This window comes from Sapajus apella, unplaced genomic scaffold (genome assembly GCF_009761245.1).
Source record: "Sapajus apella isolate SASKATOON/1434 unplaced genomic scaffold, GSC_monkey_1.0 scaffold59, whole genome shotgun sequence".
Taxonomy (NCBI): domain Eukaryota; kingdom Metazoa; phylum Chordata; class Mammalia; order Primates; family Cebidae; genus Sapajus; species Sapajus apella.
In genome coordinates, this window is record NW_022436999.1 from 5,183,068 (window position 1) to 5,207,225 (window position 24,158).

Sequence of the window (24,158 nt, forward strand, 5' to 3'; positions counted from 1 at the left end):
GTGTAATCTATAGTCCCAAATAATGGACAGACAGGGAAGCACCAAGTTACTTACAAATTTGTAAGAAACAGAAAAGGAACGGTAGACAAGATACTTATTTTATTCTCCATTATATCACAGAGAGCGATTTGTCTCTACAATTACCTTATTTGTAAAAGCCTTTAGGGCAAAGACTATGTTTTATTCATCTTTATTATCCCATTGTGCCTAGCATGGAGCTTTGGATGCAAGTGCTAAAGGTGGAATTAAAAAGGAAAGACAAAAAGAGTCTAAGACCCAAAAAATAAATATGAGTTAACCAGATAAAGGAGGGTTCAGGCAGTAACAGCCTCCATCAATAACCACAGAGGGGATACAACCGTAAATAAGACATGATTTTTCCTTCTGAGGCACTTGCAGCCTTGTTAAAAAATATATTAGGAGGAGAGAGATAGCATACACCAGGCATTTAGAATGAGGTAACTAGCAAAATTAACAATTATAAGCTACATTTTACTGAATGTGCCAAACATTGTGAAGAACATTACAGACATTATCTCATTTAATACTCACAGCCCTATGAGTCAGATATGATTATCCTCATTTTTCAAACGTGGAAACTAAAAGTTAAAGCTGGCATAAATACTTATTCAAGGTCATAAAATTAGCAAATAGTGGAGCTAAGATTCAAACCAATGTCTAACTCCAAAACCAGTACTTTTAACCTCCAGGAACCAGATGGTAGTAATGAAGGTGGTAGAATGTAATAGGGTACTGAATGTATTTAGAAAGTGGAGCCAAGAGGATTTGCTGAAAGATGAAGAGCAGGGTTTAAATTGAAGAGGTATTAGATAATATCTATGGAACCAGATAACTAAACGGAAGAGAGCCAATGCATCAAAATCAAGTCCTTCTCCAAATACAGCCAGTGCTGTTTCCTTATGGGTACCCAGAGCCAACTTCTACTCATAAAACCTGCCCTACTCTCCTATGTATTTATTTTTGAGACAGAGTCTTGCTCTGTTACCCATGCTGGAATGCAGTGGCATGTTCATAGCTCACTGCAGCCTTGAACTCCTGGACTCAAGCCATCCTCCTGCCCCAGTCTCCCAAGTAGCTATGACTACAGGTGTGCACCACCACACCCAGCTAATTGTTTGTGTGTTGGAGGGGGGACAGTATGTGAAGACAAGGTCTTGCTATGTTGCACAGGCTGGTCTCCAGCTCCTGGCCAAGTGATCCTCCCACCTTAGTTTCCCAAATGAAGGATTTCAGGTGTGATCCACCACACCTGACCTCCTTTTGTTTTTTAAATTTTTTATTTTGAAACAATTTTAGATTTACCAGAAAGTTGCAGAAAGGGTACAGAGTTCCCAAATGCCCTTTACCAGCTTCTCCTAATATCACCATCTTACATACCATAGCACAATTATCAAAACCAATGTATTAAGATTGATGCAATACTATTAACTACATGTTGCCAGTTTTGAGCAATTACAAATTAAGTTGCCATAGATACTCTTGTACACATGTATTAGTGCTCCTGGATGTCAAGGGTCCCCATGATTTCCTTCTGGCTTGATGATTTACTAGAAGGACTCATAGGACTCAGAAAGGCTGTTATATTCACAGTTATGGCTTATTACAGCAAAAGGATACAGATCAAAATAAGCAAAGGGAAAAGGAGCATGAGCAAAGTCCAGGAGAAACCAGGTGCAAGATTCCAGGTGTCCTCTCTCAGTGGAGTTGCATGCACATGCTTAGTTGTCCTAGCAACAATGTGTGACCACACATGCAAAGTAACGTCAACCAAGAAAGTTCACCCACACCTACATGTCCAGCATTTTTATTGAGGGACAGTCACTAGGCATGTAATGCCTGCATGTGAATGACCTCAGCTATTTAGATTGTAGTCCCCAGATCCCCAGAGAAAAATAAGGCTTCACCATAAATCACACTGTTTGTATAAACTATCTGATCAAACCAGTACCTGTGGCTCAAGTCCTCAAGCACATAACACTCTTACTAAGCAGAATATTGCCAGGGCTCAGCTCTCATCTCCCAGGAGCCAGTCAAGGGCAGTCCTGAAAGGAGGCCTTTTTGGGAATGGCTGGGTGTGAGTAACCCACACCAGCTGAATTAACCCTTGCCTGCAAAACCATTTCTGAGCTAACTCATTCAACAATGGCACAATATAATACTGTATGGATATATCAACACTAATTTAGCCAATCACCTACTCATTAACCTTTAACTTGTTTCTAGCTTTTTGCTAGAAACAATAAAAACAAAGTTTCAGAAAGCATAAAGAGCTACACAAAAGATAGATATACTTTTTCTAGAATTATTTTCACTAACTGATAAAGGTTTAGTCTAGACTGTGAGTTTCAGGGACCTGAATGAACATAAGATAGTTTTAAGAACAATCTGATTTCAAATGAGAGTGAGCCAACAGTAGGTATTTATGGAAAGGAAAAACACTGTAAAGGACTTTTCTTACTTCAGAAGTCCTATGGTGCTTGTTTCCAGTAATAAATATGAAAGTAATAAGAGTAAACCAAAAATTACATGATTTCTAGAAAAGTCATACAACATTACACACAGCAAAATAGGACTGCAGAGTTTTAACGGCATATCTATGTCTACATCTAGGGTCTAGGATTCCTACTTTACAATCAGAGTAACTTCATCAGGCTTTCACAAAAGTGACAGTTTTGAATATTTGTTTAAGATAAAAGTAAATGTCAAATTTGTGTACATACATTCTTTTTCCTCTTATCTCACAAGTTACAAACACAATATTCCCAATTTATAATTAATAAAACCTTAATTATTTTAAGTGAAGTGGCCTAGTTTCTTATTTTTTAATTTTCAATATTTATTAGTATCTAAGACAAGGTATAATCCCACAAAAATTAAACCCAGTTGGCATAATGGGACAGCTCATGGTGTAAAAAATAATAATAATAAATAAATTCTGGCACACATGAAGTTTATCACTAAAAAGAAAACAAAAATTTATGCTTTGTCAAATAATAAAAAGTTAAACCTTGTAACATGTCCACTTTAAAACAAGAAAAAAATTATTTCCATTTGTTAATGATTTAAAACTCTGTCTTTAAAATAGCAAAATAAAAAATGTACATATCTTGAATCATTTTTCCAAGCAGCTTTAAACTTAAAAGTAATCAGTAATATTCCAGAAACCTTGATAAGCAATAAATTAGAGCAATGGATATTCTCAAAAGGCATGTAATCAAGAACACAGATGGCAACAGAAAAACTGATTATAAGCACATCTTAGCAAAATAATTTGGATTTTAACAACAACTTTCAATGGAAATAAGGCATTTCCCTCTTAGAATATTTAATAATATATCCAAATTTTTCTCCATATACTTCTTTTGTAAATAGTGTTAACTGGTATTAGTCCCCTTACACCAGAAAGCATTTGTACAATATCAAGAAATGAAGGAAGTAGAGGAATCAGAGGAGACAAAAAAAGTTTAATATTATTCATATAACAACTGAAATTGATTCGTTGAATTCTCTGAAAAAGTAAAAATGTAGATCTTGGATACAGGAGTAAAAAGCATTTCCAAAGACTTTTCAAAAGGTGAAAGTCCTGTTATCTAAGTAATGTATTTTCATTCTCTTTCATTCCAACAACTTATAAAACTCTGGAATGGAAAATAAAGAGATTACAACTAACACGGCCTGCTACAAAGGTCAACTTAAAAACTTGGCCGGGTGCGGTGGCTCACGCATGTAATCCCACCACTTTGGGAGGCGAGGCTGGTGGATCACAAAATCAGGGGTTTGAGACCAGCCTGACCAACACGGTGAAACCCCCATTTCTACTAAAAATACAAAAATTAGCCAGGTGTGGTGGCATGTGCCTGTAATCCTAGCTACTCTGGAGGCTGAGGTAGGAGAATCACTTGAACCCAGGAGCAGAGATTGCAGTGAGCTGAGATGGTGTCATTGCACTTCACCCTGGGTAACAGAGCGAGACTCCGTCTCAAAAAAAAACTTAAGAATTTCAACAGCAAGAATAAAATAATTCAAATTATGTTTTAAAAGATAAAGAAAAATATTACAATGAATGAAAATATGACATACATATTATGGTAAGACTATTTTTAAACCTGAATTATACTTACATTAGCTGTTACCTCCTAAATATTAGTTATCCATAGTGCTAGGTCCTGGAAATCAAAGAAATAGAAGATACAATCATGCCATTAAGAAATCTACCATAATTCTGTATGTCTCAGAAAAAAAAAAAAAATTCTGCCGTGGAAAAAAAAATCCTCAAACTGGCATCTAAAAGATCTCTCATTCTACCCACTGCTTGTCCTTTCCTATGCTGAATATATTGGAGCAAGTCAGATCACTTTTTGGTCTCACTGTAAAATGAAGGGGCTAATCTAAATTTTCTTTAAGGTCCTTTCTGGCAAAAACATCCTATTATTTTAATCTGATACATAATTTATAAGATGTATAATAACTATTCTGTATGTGGTAATTAGAAGTCAATGATAAACAGTCAACATAAATAGCCATAACCACAATTTATTTTATAAGGCAATATTTAAATTCTTTTCTGTTATTTTTATCAAGTATCTCTAAAGTCTCAGAGCCTACTGTTTTTTCAATACTAATGTGAACACGCTCTAAAAAGACAAAGGTTCTACATCTTCCAACCCAACAGCAGAGTATCACTTACACCTCTTCCATAAACTTGAGGAAAAAAGATTCTACCAGACTTCTACAACTGTTTCTCAAAATTGCAGTCTCAACATATTCAAACGTCTATGAAATTCTCTGTGAGAATTTTTAAATTTGTTTTCATTTTGGTGATAACTTCAAAATATTAGTAAAACCATCTTATAATTGAAAACTTCCAAAGGATATTAATACATCTATTTTCAATCAAGTGATATCAATTAGTTCCTCTTTAATTCTCAGGGACCCATGTAGAAAAGAGCAACAGCAAACTTAAAACTTAAATGCATTCAAGCCCACATGAGGGCTAAATTATGTCACTCTTCCCAAACAGATGAAGGTTTTTTAGTGCTAGTTCAAATAGAGAAAGAGGTGGAAGAGCTGAGTCATCACGTTTTATATACGTAGTTTTATACATATATTTCAAAACAATTTGTAAGATAAGTTTATATACATATATTACAATCAATCATTTAATTTAGCAAATTATCATCTATAACATATTAAATTGGCGTAATTAGAATAGTACAATGGTGCCTGTAGATGCAATCCACCTTTATGGTTTTATAAGCACAATTTAATGTAAAGAATTATTAACTCGTCTTATAATTCTGTAATTTCTGTGATATTATAATAAAAATGAAGTCAGCAATGGGGTTTTGTGAGAATCTTATTTGCATTTAAAAGGAGTCAATGACTTAACCTAGTTTGAGAAAACACTGCTCTTATAAGCAGATTGCTCTCTTACCCTTCTTCCTAATTCCTTAAGCTACTGGGTTTGTGGTGGTACCAGCCCTGGGTCCTGAGCCTAGGGAGAAGGGAAAATGGTTCAGATCAGCGTTTTCTGAGCCATTCTAATAGATGGGTAGTGGTGTTTCATTGTGATTTTAATTTGCATGTCCCTAATGACAGGATTCTGACTATCTTTTCATGTGTTTATCTGCCATCTATATATCTAGAATGCATGGCTTACCACCCAATGCTCAGGGGCCATCAGACATTCACCTGTCATAGTTCTACTAGACTGAGATAAAAATCTCTTCTCTTACTGCCTGGCTCTCTGATACTATCTAAATCTCTAAAGCCTTTTTCAAATTTAAGAATCTTAAGAATTTTGAATTTTAATACTGGAGTACATCTCCAATATAGGACATTCTGCCACTGAAAATTGTATTTTATTACTGTTAAAACCAAAGGTATATTAAAAATAAGGTTAAAAGCAAATATTAAAACTTAAGTTCAGTACCAATAGAGATAAGATTAATTAAAGACCAAGATGAGAAGTAATATCTACAATTCATACATTCAAAAATATTTGTGGAGTGTCTACTATATGTTAGGCACTATTGCTGGTACTGACAATAAGGCAGTCCAGGTCCAGTGGCTCATGCCTGTAATTCCAGCACTTCGGGAGGTCAAGATGGCAGAACTGTTTGAGCACAGGAGTCTGAGACCAAACTGCTCAACATAGTAAGATCAATCTCTACAAAAAATAAAAAATGAGCCAGGTGTGGTGGTGGTTCCTGCCTGTAGTCCCAGCTACTTGGGAGGATGAGGTGGAAGGATCAGTTGAGCCTGGGAGGTTGATGCTACAGTGAGCCGTGATTGTGCCTGCACTCCACCCTAGGTGACAGAGTGATACCCTGTCTCAATAAAGAGAGAGAGAGAGAGAGAGGATGAGACAGTAGAAGGAACACACAAACATTATATATATAACATGCTACGGGGTGAAAGCTGTGATGGAGAAGAAACAAAGCACAGTAAGAGGGCAGCCGGGATATGGTTAATACTTATATGGTTTGGAAAGTCCTCACTGATAAGGTGATAGGACAGAATAAGCCCTGCGGATATTTAGAGGAGAAAGCTTCCAGGTTGAAGAACATGAAATACTCCTCTAATGGCAGTATCTATGGGCATGTGAAAGGAATTACAAAGAGACACAGGTTTACTAATTTGCAAAGCAAATGAACCAGACAACAAAACACTATCTTAAGACATTTAGTTCCATATATATCGTAGTTTTTGCAATTACTTTTAATGGCAAAAACCGCAATTACTTTTGCACCAACTTAATAAAACCACCTATTCAAAGTATAGTATAAATGTAAGAAAGTTCATGATTTCTGTTCTGCTACAAGGACACATGCACATGTATGTTCATTGCAGCACAGTTTACAATAGCAAAGACCTGGAACCAATCCAAATGCCCATCGATGATAGACTGGACAGGGAAAATGTGGCACATATACGCCATGGAATATTATGCAGCCATCAAAAACGATGAGTTCGTGTCCTTTGTAGGGACATGGATGAACCTGGAAACCATAATTCTCAGCAAACTGACACAAGAACAGAAAATCAAACACCACATGTTCTCACTCACCCATAGGTGGGTGTTGAACAATGAGAACACATGGACACAGGGAGGGGAGCATCACACACTGGGGTCTGTCAGAGGAAAACAGGGGAGGGACAGCAGGGGGTGGAGAGTTGGGAAGAGACAGCATGGGGAGAAATGCCACATATAGGTGATGGGGAGGAAGGCAGCAAATCACACTGCCATGTGTGTACCTATACAACAATCTTGCATGTTCTTCACATGTACCCCAAAACCTAAAATGGCGCGGTGGCTCACGCCTGTAATCCCAGCACTTTGGGAGGCCAAGGCGGGTGGATCACAAGGTCAAGAGATCGAGACCATCCTAGAGACATGGTGAAACCCCGTCTCTACTAAAAATACAAAAAAAATTAGCTGGGCATGGTGGCGCGTGCCTGTAATCCCAGCTACTCAGGAGGCTGAGGCAGGAGAATTGCCTGAACCCAGGAGGCGGAGGCTGCGGTGAGCCGAGACGGCGCCATTGCACCCCAGCCTGGGTAACGTGCGCGATCCTACCCCGTCTCAAAAAAAAAAAAAGTTCATGATTTTGCTTTTTTCTTTTTTTTTTTTTTAAATCTCAGACCTGTGTGAGAGATTTTTCATTTAAATGCATCAATTTAGCTAGGAAAATTCTGAAATTTTCTAAAGGAAGTGTTTTTCAAAATTCTTTTAAAACCAATCTTACAATCTTACTTGTCACAAAAAACCGTTATCACAGTTAGGTAAGTACACAGTATAATCTGCATTTATTTCTAAATATAGAAACAAAGACAAAGACAGAGAAATGGGATATTTAGTACCTATTTTTTTTCAGAGGGTTCTATTAGAAACAAAGAAAAGTAGAGCCCCTTTCTCACTTGTGAAAATAAATCACCTTAGAAAAAACTGAAAAGCATTAGCCTACAGTTACTACTTAAAAGCAAACAAATACAACTTTTAAAAAGTGAATTTTATTTTGCACAGGATTAAGTCAAGCAACAATATGAATTAATAATAAAATAAGAATATATAGTCATCCTGCTGTATCCATGGGGGGATGGTTCCAGGATTCCTCTGCAGATACCATAATCCATGGATGCTCAAGTCCCTCATATAAAATGTTATAGTGTTTGCATATAACCTATGTAAATTCTCTTGTATACTTTAAATCAACTTTAGATTACTTATAACACCCGATACGATTTACATGCTATGTAAATCACTGCTAAACTGTACTGTTTAGGGAAAGAGGGAAAGAAAGTCTGTACATGTTCAGTACAAAGACAACAATCCTTTTCTTTTTTTCCAAATATATAAGTATTTTTAGAGACAGAGTCTCACTCTTCCAGGCTGGAGTACAGTGGCATGATCATGCTCACTGCAACCTCAACCTGCTGGGTCCAAGTGATCCTCCTGCCTCAGCCTCTTGAGTAGCTGAGAGTGCAGGCGCATACAACCACACCCAGTGTTTTTTCAAATATCTCCTCTCCTTAGTTGGTTGAATCCATGGATGCAGAACCCACAGATACAGAGGGCCAACTGTATACATAAATTCCTATTCAATCAAGTATCTTTATAAACTATTTCAAAGTTCCCCTATTCTCCTTGACCAGAAAAAAATATAAATTTGAATTTATCATTTTAACCAACTACAATAAACTATAAAAGAGGAACATCACCCAAGACAAACAATATCACTTGACTTTAATTCAAAATAAACTAAAAAGCCATTAAAATATGTAGAATTTTTTGAATGCTACATTTTCTCCCTTGACTTCTTCCTTGGTTTTATAAATCTCAAAGGCTGTGTGGTAGTTTATATCACTTACAGATATTCTTTATGTTGCAAAGAATTTGTTTTAATTTTCCAAAAACAAATCTAAAAATAATAAAATCATAACCAAATTTTATCTCAGTTTAAGGAACTGTCTTTTCTTGAGATGAAGCATGACTAAAATTGAGAAGCCTGAACGATGATGACGCTGTGGAACAACTGAAACCTCTGACAGATGGGAATGTTGCAGCTTACACATCACAACTCCTTACAATACCCCATCATCTTCAGATTTCTGATCACAATGCCCACTACTCAACACCAAGCCACTAGTAATCTTTCAAGATTTTCTTACTGGCACTTTCATTACTATCATTCCAACACCCATTAATAGTGACCTTTGACCATTTGAAGCAAACCAAATCCTACCTCACACAAAACAGCACAGAACACAATAATATGGTATCTAAACCTAAAATACTTACAACAAAACTAATGACTGCAACAAAGAAATGAACCTAGGCAATTTCATGAAGTTTTACTACTTTATATTTACTGCAGTATGACAAATGTGATATAAAGCATACACAAAGAGTAAACAATGAGAAGTAAGAAAAGGAGGAATTACACGAACTTTTAAAAACATCATTCAAATCTGCTCCAGGTTCAAATTATTAAAAGAATAAAATAATCTCAGCAGATCAACTAATTTAAGATGATGATGATGTTTGCTATAGCAATTAAGACTGTACCACCTTTAAAAAGTCATCCGTTTTACATATTCCTCTAATTTTATTACTTGATGCTGTAAGTCAGTGAATGTAATATAAAAGAAAGGAAAAGAAAAAAGGGGGGGAAAAACTTACTGGGATTGAAAACTCCTCAGCCAAATACTTCAAGGAGGATGCTTCTCTTGCCAAGAATTTGTTTCTTTCTTTGAGATTGCCTGGAAGTTGTGTATCAAATTCCTTTCTAACCACAGAAGCAACAGAGTCAATAATCACAAGTTTAATTCCTTTTGAGATAATTTCTTCTTCCAAAGATTCAATCCTATAAAAGAAGAATTTATAAAATGGTCAATAAATTTAAGGTATAATAAATAAATAAGGGTGTTGCAATGGCTAAGTAACTTAAAAACAATAACAAACTATTCTTCCCTAAGTTACAGTAATGGTTTGCAAGAATTCAGTAAACCTAACTTATTTTCAGCTCTTATAGACATATCATGCTTTTCTGGGAACAGAGGAAACTGTTTCTGTGTAGTTTCAGAATTCCTTGGTTCTCCTAAGATAATGCTAACGCTCCAAGTCTGGGTTAAAACTACTTGTGGCAGCCAGTCTGCAAAATGGCCCATACTTACTCCCTTCTCTTGGTATTTCACATCCTTGTGTAGGCCCCTCCTACAGTATACCAGACTTGACTTGTATGACCACAAGCATATGACAAAGTGATGGTACTTTATTTCTGAGTATAGGTTATAAAAGACTACAGCTTCCATCTTGGGTACTACTTCACTTGCCCAGTCTCTCCGGTCACTTATTCTAGGGAAAGCAAGTTGCCATGTTGTGATTTGTGAAGAGGCCCAGATGGTAAGGAACAAAGACCTCTTGCCCACTGCCAGCAAGAAACAGAGACCTTCCAACAACTACATTAGGGAGCTTGGAAGCAGATACTCCAGCTCCAGTCAAGCCTTGAGATAACTGCAGCCCTGGCTACCAGCTTGTGTATACCTCTTGAGCAACAGTGAGTGAGAAACACCCAGCTAAGCCACTCCCAGACATTTAACCCTCAGAAACTATGTGAAATAATATATATTTGCTGTTTTAAGCTACTAAACTGTGAGACAATTTGTTAATCATACAATAGATAAGTAATATACCACTTAAATAATTAAATCTAAAATATTTTATTCATTTAATTTTTTCATTTTTAAAGAAGGACTTCAACCAAAAGGCTATAACAAAGAAAAACACTGAAAAAGTTATTCTAATAATTCTAACCTGTAAAGAATTTTCTCACTCAGAAGCTGAAAACATAAAAGATAAAACATAAACCTTCAAGGCATTGCTAAAAAATCAAAATCTAAAGCAGCATACCTTTGTAGAACTTCATCACAGGTGAGCTCCCGATAAAGATGAACTTTACTACTTGTCAAAAGTAATTTTTCTTCAGTGTTAAAATATCTGGGAAAACGGGATTCTGCTATCTCAACCAGTCTGTGGGTGAAAAAAAAAATCACAAACAAAAATAACCAATTCTATTTAAAGCCACATTGCCGAATCTCTAATTTATTTTATTTGAGAAACTTATAAGCCTTATCAATAGAGCAGGTATAAGCAAAATGGCTTAATATACAGGTTTAGAATGTAAGCTCACTTTTGTAAGCACTAACAGAGGTTAGCAGTCAGAGCATGAAACCAGCAAGGGCTTTTGGATCTCATCTAAACTTGAGCAAACAACAATGTCTCTGAGGTTTATCTTTCTGGGATTAAATATGGTTTTTGTAAATGATATTTAGAGGAGCAGCTATAAGATATGTATACTAAATAAGAATGCTTTCATTTTCTTGAATAAAATAACTATATTTGAACAAATATGGTATATTATATTCTAATAACCAGGTATTAGTAAGTCTTCATGCCTCAGTCGAGAAAAATACACTTTCTCAAATGAAACAACTCATGCAAATTAATGCCATGCATTAATTCCCTGGTAAACAGAAAATCATGGCCCAAACAAATTAATGTTATCCAATAATTTCTTAGTCAAACAAAAAATGATTTTCTAAACACTGAATTTTAGCCTCAAAGCCAGTTTTTTGTTTGTTTGTTTGTTTTTACTCTAATTTGTGGGGTACCTGTGCAGATGGTGCCAGTTTGTTACATAGGTATACATGTGCCATGGTGGTGGTTTGCTGCATCCATCGCCCCGTCATCTACATTAGGTATTTCTCCTAATTCTATCCCCCAGCTATTCCTCCCCTAGTCCCCCACCCCCCAGGCCCTGGTGTCTGATGTTCCCCTCCCTGTGTCCATGTGTTCTCATTGTTCAACACCCACTTATGAGTGAGAACATGTGGTGTTTGGCTTTCTGTTGTGTCAGCTTGCTGAGAATGATGGTTTCTAGCTTCATTCATGTCCCTGAAAAGAACATGAACTCATCCTTTTCTATGGCTGCATAGTATTCCATGGTGTATATGTGTCACATTTTCTTTATCCAGTCTACTATTGATGGGCATTTGGGTTGGTTCCAAGTCTTTGCTATTGTAAACAGTGCTGCAATAAACATACATGTGTATATGTCTTTATAATAGAATGATTTATAATCCTTTGGGTATATACCCAGTAATGGGATTGCTGAGTCAAATGGTATTTCTATTTCTAGATCCTTGAGGAATCGCCACACTGTCTTCCACAGTGGCTGAACTAATTTACACTCCCACCAACAATGTAAAAGTATTCCTATTTCTCCACATCCTCACTACCCATCTGTTGTCTCCTGATTTTTTAATGATCACCATTCTAACTGGCCTGAGGTGGTATCACAACGTGGTTCTGAATTGCATTTCTCTAATGACCAGTGTTGATGAGCTTTTTTTCGTATGTTTGTTGGCTGCATAAATGTCTTCTTTTGAGAAGTGTCTGTTCATATCCTTTGCCCCCTTTTTGATGGGGTCGTTTGTTTTTTTCTTGTAAATTTGTTTAAATTCTCTGCAGATTCTGTATATTAGCCCTTGGTCAGATGGGTAGATTGTAAAAATTTTTTCCCATTCTGTTGGTTGCCAGTTCAATCTAATGATAGTTTCTTTTGCTGTGCAGAAGCTCTTAATTAGATCCCATTTGTCTATTTTGTCAAAGCCAGTTTAATATATGCAGTATGCCAAACACAAGAGAGTGACAAGTTAAAACACCATCATTCATATTATAAGATATAGAAAGCATTACTAGAAATTTCTCATATTTATGGTTAAAAATGTTAAAAGTACAAGTCTTTGAGTTTAACCAACTCATTTCATTTTAAACGTGTTTTTTTGCTTTATTTTGTTTTTTTTCAGAGTCTCACTCTGTCACCAGACTGGAGTGCAGGGGCACAATCTCGGCTCACTGCAATTTCTGCCTCCCAGGTTCAAGTGATTCTCCTACCTCAGCCTCCCAAGTAGCTGGGACTACAGGCACACACCACCATGCCCAGCTAATTTTTTGTATTTTTAGTAGTGACAGGGTTTCACCATGTTGGCCAGAATGGTCTTGATCTCTTGACCTCCTGAGTTGCCCGTCTCGGCCTCCCAAACTGCTGGGATTACAGGCATGAGCCACCACGCCTGGCCCATTTTAAATGTTTTGAGTTTAAACATTGCATTTGATTTTAAATAAAATGTCATTTTATCAGCCCTAGTACTTACTTAGCCATCCCAGGGGAACTGGGGGGAGAGGCTGTAAAACTGAAAACCATCCTATATTTTATGTTCCATTTAGAGACTCAAAAATACAAAAGAGCAGTGTTTTCATTTCTAAATAGTTAAGAGTCCTGGGTCTCTGCTGAGAACTTTAAAAAGATAAATAAAGTAAGTCCTTACATTTGCTATGATCAAAAATAAAAGAGAAAACCCTAAAACAGGAAAAGAGAAGAGAGAACTTCAACAACTTTTTAAAAGTATGTTTTTGAACAATTTGAAAAGAAAAATAAACATAGTTAAGTTAAACAGGGAGAGGAAAAAATACTTCATGAGTAAGGAATAGTACCAAAAGAGGTGTGAAGAGTGAGAATGAAATGGATCAAATAACCGAGCTTAAGAGAGGCACAGGGATTGAAACGGAAGAAGGAAATGAGGTAAGTGAGGAAATCAAGAAATTAGATGGCATTGACACAGACAGAGGAGCCGAATCCTGAGGGTTTGGGGGAAAAGCATAAATTTTCTGATTAGGGAAACTCTTTGCTGAGTTTAGTGCTGGTTAGAGAAGTAGCTAAAAAATCGCTGGCATTTAGAACCTATCAGTTTTTAACAAGATAGGTCTGGCAACATCTTCTAGAAACATGGAATTTTTTCAAACTTTGAATGCCCAGTTGATGAGGAACAAGATTGAGAGTATCTAACTTATGAGCAACAAGCATTGAACAGCTGACAATTTTCTGCCCTCTAGCACTAGGCTGGATTTCCACCAGTGGCTTGAGTAGTGAAAGGCTCTGGAACTTATTGCTGCCTTCTCATTGCTGAAGGCCTCTCAGAAGGAATGGTGGTCAATGGATAGACATGAACAACCTTTATTCACAGTTACCATGCAAATAACTGTATTAAATGGTTATTTACACGCCAATATGCTGTAATTTTTTTTTAAGACTGAGTCTCGCTCTGTCGCCCAGGCTGGAGTGCAGTGGCATGATCTTGGCTCACTGCAATCTCCACCTCCCAGGTTCAAGCAATTCTCTGCCCCAGCCTCCTGAGTAGCTAGGATTACAGGTACCTGCCACCAGTAGCTGGGGCCATAGGTGCGTGCCACCATGCCCAGCTAATTTTTGTATTTTAGTAGAGTCAGGGTTTCACCATGTTGGTCAGGATCATCTCAATCTCCAGAACTCATGATTCGACCACCTCGGCCTCCCAAAGTGCTGGGATTACAGGTGTGAGCCACCATGCCCAGCCAATATGCTGTAATTTTCTATAAGTTTCTCCAGATGTTTTTTATTTTATAATAAATATCTGAAAACATATAAATCAAAAACCAAATATAAATGCAGTATTCAACATGCCCCATATTCACCCTACTAACTTCTCGAGACAATCTTCCTCACAAATATCTTTTTTGTTTAAGGCAAAAAAAACAGAAAAGAACCTATCATTTGCTCCCAACATTAATTAAATAAAGTTTGAAAATAATGCCATCTTGTGGATACCTTTTTATAAAAAGTATTCTTTTCAAAATGAGCACTTAAGATTCATTCATTTGATGAATGTTTATTAAGGATCTACTATATGCCAGGTACTGTTCTAGGTGCTGAGAAAATGGCAATGAACAACCACTATCACCAAAAGAAAAAAAAAAAAAACCCTTCCCTCACGGGGTTTACAGTCTACTGAGGAAGACAAACAAATAAATATATATTATATATCAGGTAATAAGGCTCTAGAGGAAAATGAAGCAGGATGAGGGAATAGAATATGACAGGTGAGGCAAGTGCTAGTTTATATTTTATGTAAAGTGAACTGACAAAGTCTCATTAATAAGGTGACATTTGAGCAAAAGCTTAAAAGAGATGAGAAAATGAACCATGTGGATATCCAGTGAAATAGCACACAAGAATAGAGAATTACAGCAAGTACAAAAGCTTATATGTGGAACGATGCCTGGTGTGTTTGAAGAACAACAAACAGACTAATGTATTTGGAACACAGGGAGCAAGAGGGAGAATAATAGAAAACAAAGAGCTAGCCACGGCCAAGATCACATTAAGACCTTTAGGTCTATGGTATTTTGTTTAGCTTTATTTAGTAAAACAAGAAGCCTAGAAGCAGGAACAACATGATCTGACTTCTTTTTTTAAAGGACTGCTCTAATTGCCAAATGGAGAAGAGGCTATAGATGGGCAAGAGTGAAAGCAAGGAGATCACCTAGCACAACAGACCAGATAAGAGCTGGCAGTGACGTGACCCAGGGAAGTAACAGCTCAAGTGATGAGAAGTAACTGGACTCAAGATATAGTTCAAAAGAGAAGCTAAAAGAATTTCCTGGCCAGGCAGGATGGCTCACGCCTGTAATCCCAGCATTCTGGGAAGCCGAGGTAGGTGGATCACCTGAGGTGAGGAGTTAAGAGACCAGTCTGGCCAACATGGCAAAACCCCGTCTCCACTAAAAATACAAAAATTAACCAGGTATGGTGGCATGTGACTGTAATCCCAGCAACTCAGGAGTCTGAGGCAAGAGAATCACTTGAATCTGGGAGACAAAGGTTGCAGTGAGCCAAGATCATGCCACTGCACTCCCGCCTGAGTAACAGAGTAAGGCTCTGTCTCAAATTTAAAAAAAGAATTTCTTGACTAATTGGATGAGCATCTAGAAGAATGGAATGACAATTTTATTGAAGCAGAAAAGACAAGATTCAGAGTTTTCGTTATTGGTGCTATTTGCATATTTTATTTCCTTCATGGGGGAATCAAGAATGCAGTTTTGGATGTATCAGGAAATTCATGTATGTAAGCCTATCCATGTTCCACATCTTTACACAAGTGAATATGAATCTGAAGTTCATGAGAAAGCTCAGAATTCAGATATCAATCCAGGAGTTACACTGATCTTATTAGACTGAACAAAACCTAGAGAAGATTTTAAAGATCACAAGACTAGATGATATCAGGGATTAAGTACAGATATATAAGAAAAAAGGTCCTAGGACTGAGTTCTGGGATTCCCCAAAGCCTAGAAGTTAAATTGATGATGAGGATCCAGCAAACAGGACTGAGAGGAGGAGGTGACCAAGAAGTAGGTGTAAAATCAAGAGAGAATGGTTCCAAGAAGCCAAGTGGGCTAGGCATGGTGGCTCACACCTGTAACCCCAACACTTTGGGAGGCCAAGGCAGGAGGATTGCCTGAGCCTGGAAGTTTGAGACCAACCAATGCAACATACCAAGACCTTGTCTATAGAAAAAATTTAAAAATTAGCTGGGCATGGTGGCATATGCCTGTGGTCCCAGCTACTCAAGAGGCTGAGGTGGTAGGATTGCTTGAGCCTGCAAGGTCAAATCTGCAGTGAGCCATGATAGCACCACTGTACTCTAGCCTGGGTGACAGAGTTAGGAGAGACTGTCTAAAAAAATAAAAAAAAGTCAAGTGAAGAAAGCTTTTCAAGAAAAAGGGAGTGATCAACTCTTTCAAATGCTACTACTGGGTTGGATAAAATTTTTTAAATCAGTTGCATTACAGAGCTGGGAACTAAAGCTTGGATAAAGTGAACTCAAGAAAGAATGAAAGAAGGGATTTCCAATTCTGCCCACAAAGGATTAACTGGTACAGGAATTGCACTGAAAAAATAAATAGAAAATCAGATAGAATACACAAAATAACAGTTTTCAGATACTGAATGATAGAAAGCTCGAGATTATGATCCTTGAAAGAAAGGAAACAAACACAATGAACCTACAATCACCTCAGCTTGCTCAAGAGGCAGTTTCCAGGCTGCAACACGAGAAAGGGAAAGCAAACAGAGCCTGGTAGACAACCTTAGTTGAGGAGATGGGGATCAGAGTTTGGGAAAGCTAAGGTGGCTAGAACTTATAGGGCAGAGTACCAGAGAGGAAGCAGGTGTGCAGAATGAGCACTGCAGAGATCTGCAGAGAGGTCCACTTGAGAACTAATCTGAACACACAAAAATGTTTGAAGGGAAACTCTCTGAGGTTGAGGAAAGAACCACCAGAAAGTATTAGACTGAACAATTCCTAGTGCTAACACAAGGGTGGGAATAGTTCGGGTTTACACAAGAGTGAAGGATAAAGAAAACTCATTATACACTGGGCATTGGGCAGAATTCTCAGAAGGATTTTACCTTACTAGTGGAGCTAAATACGTTTCAGAATAAAGAGCACAGTCATGCACTTCATGCACTGCATAACAAATTTCAGTCAATGATGCATCACTTATACAACGTTGGTCTCAAAAACTTATATAGTATATTTTTACTATACCTTTCCTTTGTTTAGATACACAAATATTATTGTGTTGTAATTGCCTATTCAATACAATTAATCAATATTGTGAAAATGGCCACACTGCCCAAAGTAATGTATAGATTCGATGCTATCCCTATCAAGCTACCATTGACTTTCTTCACAGAATTGGAAAAAAACACTTTAAACTTCATATGGAACCAAAAAAGAGCCCACATAGCCAAGATAATCCTAAGCAAAAAAAACAAGGCTGGAAGCTTCATGTTACCTGACTTCAAACTAAACTACAGGCTACAGTAATCAAAAGAGCGTGGTACTACTGGTACCGAAACAAAGGTAAAGACCATGGAACAGAACAGAGGCCTCAGAAATAACCTCACACATCTACAACCATCTGATCTTTGACAAACCTGACAAAAACAAGCAATGGGCAAAGGATTCCCTATTTAATAAATGGTGTTGGTAAAAACCAGCTAGCCATATGCAGAAAGCTGAAACTGGATCCTTTCCTTACACTTTACACAAAAAGAAACTCCAGATGGATTAAAGATTTAAATGTAAGACCTAACACCATAAAACCCTAGAAGAACACCCAGGCAATGCCATTTAGGACATAGGCATGGGCAAGGACTTCATGACTAAAACACCAAAAGCAATGGCAACGAAAGCCAAAATTCACAAATGAGATCTAATTAAACTGAAGAGCTTCTGCACAGGAAAAGAAACTATCATTAGAGTGAACTGGCAACCAACAGAATGGGAAAAAATTTTTGCAATCTAGTCATCTGACAAAGGGTTAATATCCAGAATCTACAAAGAACTTAAACAAATTTACATGAAAAAAAAAAAACAACCCATCAAAAAGGGGGCAAAGGATATGAACAGACACTTCTCAAAAGAAGACATTTATGCAACCAACAAACATATGAAAAAATGCTCATCATCACTGGTCATTCAAGAAATGCAATTCAAAACCACGTTGTGATACCACTTCAGGCCAGTTAGAATGGCAATCATTAAAAAATCAGGAGACAACAGATGGGTACAGAGGATGTGGAGAAATAGAAATGCTTTTACATTGTTGGTGGGAGTATATAAATTAGTTCAACCATTGTGGAAGACAGTGTGGCGATTCCTCAAGGATCTAGAAATAGAAATACCATTTGATCCAGCAATCTCATTGTGTATATACCCAAAGGATTATAAATCATTCTATTATAAAGACAGATGCACAGGTAGGTTTATTGCAGCACTGTTCACAATAGCCAAGACTTGGAACCAACTCAAATGCCCATCAATGATAGACTGGATAAAGAAATGTGGCATATATACACTATGGAATACTATGCAGCCATAAAAAAAAAGATGAGTTCATGTTCTTTTCAGGGACATGGATGAAGCTGGAAACCATCATTCTCAGCAAGCTGACACAAGAACAGAAAACCAAACACCACATCTTCTCACTCATAAGTGGGTGTTGAACAATGAGAACACATGGACACAGGGAAGGGAACATCACACTCCAGGACCTGCTGGGGGGTGGGAAGCAAGGGGAGATATAGCATTAGGGGAAATACCTAATGTAGATGACGGGGTAATTGATGCAGCAAACCACCATAGCAAGTGTATACCTATGTAACAAACCTGCACATTCTGCACATGTACCCCAGAACTTAAAGTATAATTTTTTAAAAAGTAAAAAAAAAAAAAAAAAAAACCACACACCATATAATGAATTTACTGTATAGTAATAGCTAAACATTCTTTAAATTTTCCAGTTTAAATTTCTAATATGATAAATATCAATTGATATAATCCACCTAAACTAGAGTTTAGGACTCAAAAATTAAAACTTTAAGAACTATAGCCATAAAGGAAAATCCGAAAGATCAACTACCAAAAAAATCATAGATAACAAAAGATAGCATAACCAAAGATAAATTATAGCCTAGGAAAAAAATCATATAAGCATTAATATCCATAATACACAGAGTACTTACACATATCAATAAGAAAAAATGGGCAAAGTGTATGTCTAGGTAATCTGCCAAAGAAATATCAATGGACAATGAATACATGAAAAGATGTTGGCCCACAATAGTTAAAACAATGAGATGTCACTTTTTTCCCATAAGTGTGACAAAAATTAAAGAAACTAAAAACAGTGTTGATGAAGGCTCTCAAAGTGCTGTTGGTTGGGATAAAATTACGTACAATATTTCTAGAGGAGAATGTGACAGTTTATACAAAAATTAAAACATATCCTTAATGGGTTTCTGATGGATTAAAGATACTAACATAAAAGATAAAACTATAACTATATTAGGAAAAAACTGTAAGACAATATCTTTGATACCAAATGGAGGAGGAAAACTTGTTAATTAAGATCTGAAAACCAGTACCATAAGGCAACAACTTCAAATTTACAAATTTCTGGCCAGGCACGGTGGCTTATGCTTGGAATCCAAGCACTTTGAGAGGTGGAAGTAGGAGGGCTGCTTGAGCACAGGGGTTCGAGACTAGCTTGGGCAAGACGGTAAGACACCGGCTCTACAAAAAAAAGTTTAAAAATTAGCCAGGTGTGGTGGCACATGCCTACAGACCCAGCTATTTGGGAGGCTGAGGAAAGAGGATCCCTTGAGCCCAGTAAATTAAGGTAGCAGTGAGCTATGATTGTGCCACTTCACTCCAGCCTGAGTGAGACACTGTCACTAATAAATTTTTTTTAATTACAATTACAAATTTCTGTTCAACAAAGGACACTATAAAGATGACAGATAACAGAGCGGGAGGAGGTATTTTCAATGCATAAAACTGATAATTAATATCTAGAAAACACATAAAAAACTTCTGCAAATCAAGAATAAAAAGACTAGAAGCCCAATGGGAAATGGGGTAAAGACAGACTCATAGATAGAAAGCCCTGACGTCAAACAGGTATTACTGAAAACACAACTTGGATCTTTTCTTGGAGTCAAATCATTTTTTTCAACCACAGTTCAGTGGGAAAAGGATGTGAGTTCACCTCTCAGCTGTCTTACTAGCCATATGATTGTGGGCAAATCACACGGTTTCTGAGTCCCATTTTCCTTATTTCTAAAATGAAGATCATAATACCCCATCTCTCACCTGGCAGTGCTGCTGCATGTATCAACTGAGATGAATGTCAATTATATCATGCTGCAATATGTTCTAATTAATAAAATATTATTTATAGCACTGTCAGTCTTAATGACCCTCACATTACAGAATGGCTAGCATCCCTAGACCATATCTATTTATTACTGTTAAAAAAAAAATTATTCTTGCACCCCCCTACAAATTCCCAAAGTACCTACTAAAGGGGAAACTGCCTGCCATCCTCCCACAACTGAGAACTATTAATTTATAAAATGGAGGTAGTACCATTATAAAGGGCTATGCTGTCAAAAAAGCTCCCTTTATACTCTTAGTCCATCAAACCCCAAAACAACATGCCTGAAAACCTATTAATAGCTTTATTTCTAAAATCTCCTTCCTCCCTGGATGAATCATTTGCATATCAATTGCTAGTGGAGATGTCTGAGGTCAAACACCATGACTTCCCAATTTCCCCTTCTATATCATCTAACTTAGCATACTATACTCAATAACCCTACATCTACTCTGTGTCCCACTGCCCAGAACCACTCATTTCTGACAGACAAATAATGCAATCCATCCTACAATCAAAGGATTTACTGTGGTAGAACCCCTCAGAAAATGGTTAGAAGTGTTCCTCTTTTAAAAGAAAAAGAAGTTCCAGACCACATTTTAGTTTTGCCATCAAGTCTCACCTTGCAAGTGACTATCTATGCCTTAATTTGGACTTGATAGCTACAATGCACTTTAAAGATTCCAATTCTGGAAAGAGTTAACTGCTTAAGAATACAGATGGACTTCTTTCCTGATCAGTTCCAGAATCAAAAGGCATATGTCAATTAAGAAGCAAAAATCCTGTTCAAAATCATTAGTTCCCTCTGTGACTTCACAGCTCTTATATAAAAGGAAAAATAAAAGCATTTCATTAGTGACTGCATGTCAACTTGAAATAAAACGTATGCTTAATGTAAAAAGTTTTCCAAAATCCTAGTTAAAATATAGCATCATAAATGTGCTAAAATGTAGGCTTATGGCTTCTCAAAGCTTCTTATACATACATAGTTTCCCTGTTTATTCATTCAATGTGTATTACTAAATATAATGATATGAATCTATTAATTCCCCTTACAGATTCCAGAAAATTCCAAAGCTTTGTTATAGTAATAAGTACTTATGACTAATTCTACTTTCTATCCTAGAAGCTTTTCAGGATTTCCCTCCCCACTAATTCACCTAGATTCACAAATGATAAGGCTGCTGGAACTGAACTGAGGAAAACCTACCCAGTGCCACGAAATCATCTCAAAAAAAATGATTTAGAAGGAATTTATCTCCCCTATTGTTTCTTTCTGGGTCAAAGATTCCAAATTTATACCAACAAGCAATTATGTCAATGGCCTTAAGACCACACTGGTATTACCTTCAGAATCAGCCTCAGTCATGGCTGGCCACTACCACCGCCTGCAATGCCTCCAATTTTATATACAAATGCAGAAAGAATGACACTCTAAACACAGCTGTATGGCGCATAATAACGGGGATATGTACTGAGAAATGTGTCATTAGGCAATTTCACTGTTGTGTGAATATCATAAAGTGTACTTCTACAAACCTAGATAATACAGCCTACTACACACTTAGGCTACAAATCTGTATATTAACACTCTGTACAGATTTGTAGCCTAGGAGCAATAGGCTATACCATACAGCCTAAGTGTTAACAACTGCCTACAAATTAGCCTCTATGGTATACCAATTGTAACACGGTGACAAGTATCTTTATATCTAAACTTTAAAAAGATACAGAAAAATTATGGTATTATCATCTTATGCAACCACCATCTTATATGCAGTCCATCCTTGACTGAAATGTTGTTATGTGGCGCATGACTGTAGTTTGTTAGGTATTAAACAGAACTATCTATGGGGAACCTGCCACCCTGAGAGGTGACATGCATACCAAATACAACAGCTCCTTCAGATCTAAGCTTATCCACTGCTCCCGCACAGTACCAATACAGGTACCTCTCCTTTGTATACTTTGTTATAATATTCACAATTTTACATTTCAGTGATTATTTGATTAATGTCTTCCTCCCTTGCTGGACTAATTGTCTTCCCAATTTTCAAAGCTTTTCTGATTTCATTACAACTCAGGAATACCCACTTCTATCTCCTAAAATTCCAGTCCTATATCATACCTCCTCAGGTCCCCACCTTCCAGAGTCCTGGCTCTCATCTCTTACTTCCCTAGATCCCTCAGTTTTTCTCACATACTTATTGATCCCCTTCAATTTGCAGTTCTAAGACTCAAATTTATTTTCCTTTATCCATTTGATTTCTTAAAAAAAAAAAACCTTATTTTAATATCTCTATTACTATTTGTCATCCATATCACCTTCATTTTTTATTTTTAATGCACAGTTCCATCTTTTGGTAACTGTCTCTAATATGGACAATAAATTAATTCAGTTCATGTATACTGGAATTCTCATGATTGTCAAAATTTTGTAGACTAGAATATGGGGTGGGTCACTGACTTAATCTATTTATCTATATTCTCAAGGTATATACAAGCATATGGTGCCTAAGATTATATCAGATCTTAAAAACAAAACAAAACAAACAAAACAGCAGACCTTTTCTGGATCAATCAGAAGAAGATCCAGATCTCTGCCTGAATAGCATTCCCCTCTCCCCAGAGCAGTCCCTCTAACTCAGTCTGGTAAGCGCCAGACTATACAATCACCTAATTCAGGAGACCTTTGACTTCCTTGGGCCACAGAGGAAGAAGAAGAATTTTCTACGGCCACAACATAAAATACACTAAAACTAATGAGAGCTGATGATCTTTAAAAAAAATTACAAAAATCTCATAATGTTTTAAGAAAGTTTGTGAATTTGCTGGGCCACATTCAAAGCCATCCTGGGCTGCATGAGGCCCATGGGCTGCGGGTTGTACAAACCCATTCTAATTGTTAAACAGTCTGGAGATACATTGTAGTCTATGATGAACAAGCATGATTAACAACTATTTTAGATTACTATCCTCTAAAGACATGTAAAACAAACTAGTTAGTGCATTGCTTCTAAAAACAGAACTAACCTTTCCAAAGTGCTTTTAAGTATATCATCTGCAGGATTTTCTTGTTTTCTTTAATACATTTTAAACTTAAGTAGTTTCTATTTATCCCTTCTTTGTTTTCTCTCTCCTTCTTAGTAAAAAGATACCTAGATATTTACAGGAAGAAATTATTTTCCACTTTTTCTCACTTACCCTAAATTCTCTACATGTGAGTCCTTTAATCCTTCCTCATATTAATCCTTTAAATGTTTTCTCATTTGTGCTGATTAGACGGCTGGCATTGTAAGCACAAAGTGGAGACCTTGCTAAAACATGCAGACCTACAACATAGTCCTTTTTGAGTCTCATATTACCCTGCCTTACCTCTTCACTAAGTCCAGAAACAGCTGGGGCTGAAACAAACTGTTAATTACCAATCCAATATCATTTCCACTTCTTCCTTGCTATGAGGTCCCCAATT

General features: G+C 36.8%; 1 protein-coding gene across 6 annotated transcripts in view; it reads right to left on the reverse strand.

Moving 5' to 3' along the window:
- The window catches only part of RAD51B (RAD51 paralog B), a 670,105-nt gene that overhangs the window by 606,735 nt on the left and 39,212 nt on the right, over positions 1-24,158 (reverse strand). For all 6 annotated transcript variants that reach the window (XM_032246050.1, XM_032246052.1, XM_032246048.1 and 3 more), the window contains exons 6-7: positions 10,934-11,053; positions 9,704-9,887 (exon numbers count right to left, since the gene is read on the reverse strand). In XM_032246050.1, the coding sequence (XP_032101941.1) occupies positions 9,704-9,887; positions 10,934-11,053 (304 nt within the window). The remainder of the gene's footprint in view (positions 1-9,703; positions 9,888-10,933; positions 11,054-24,158) is intronic.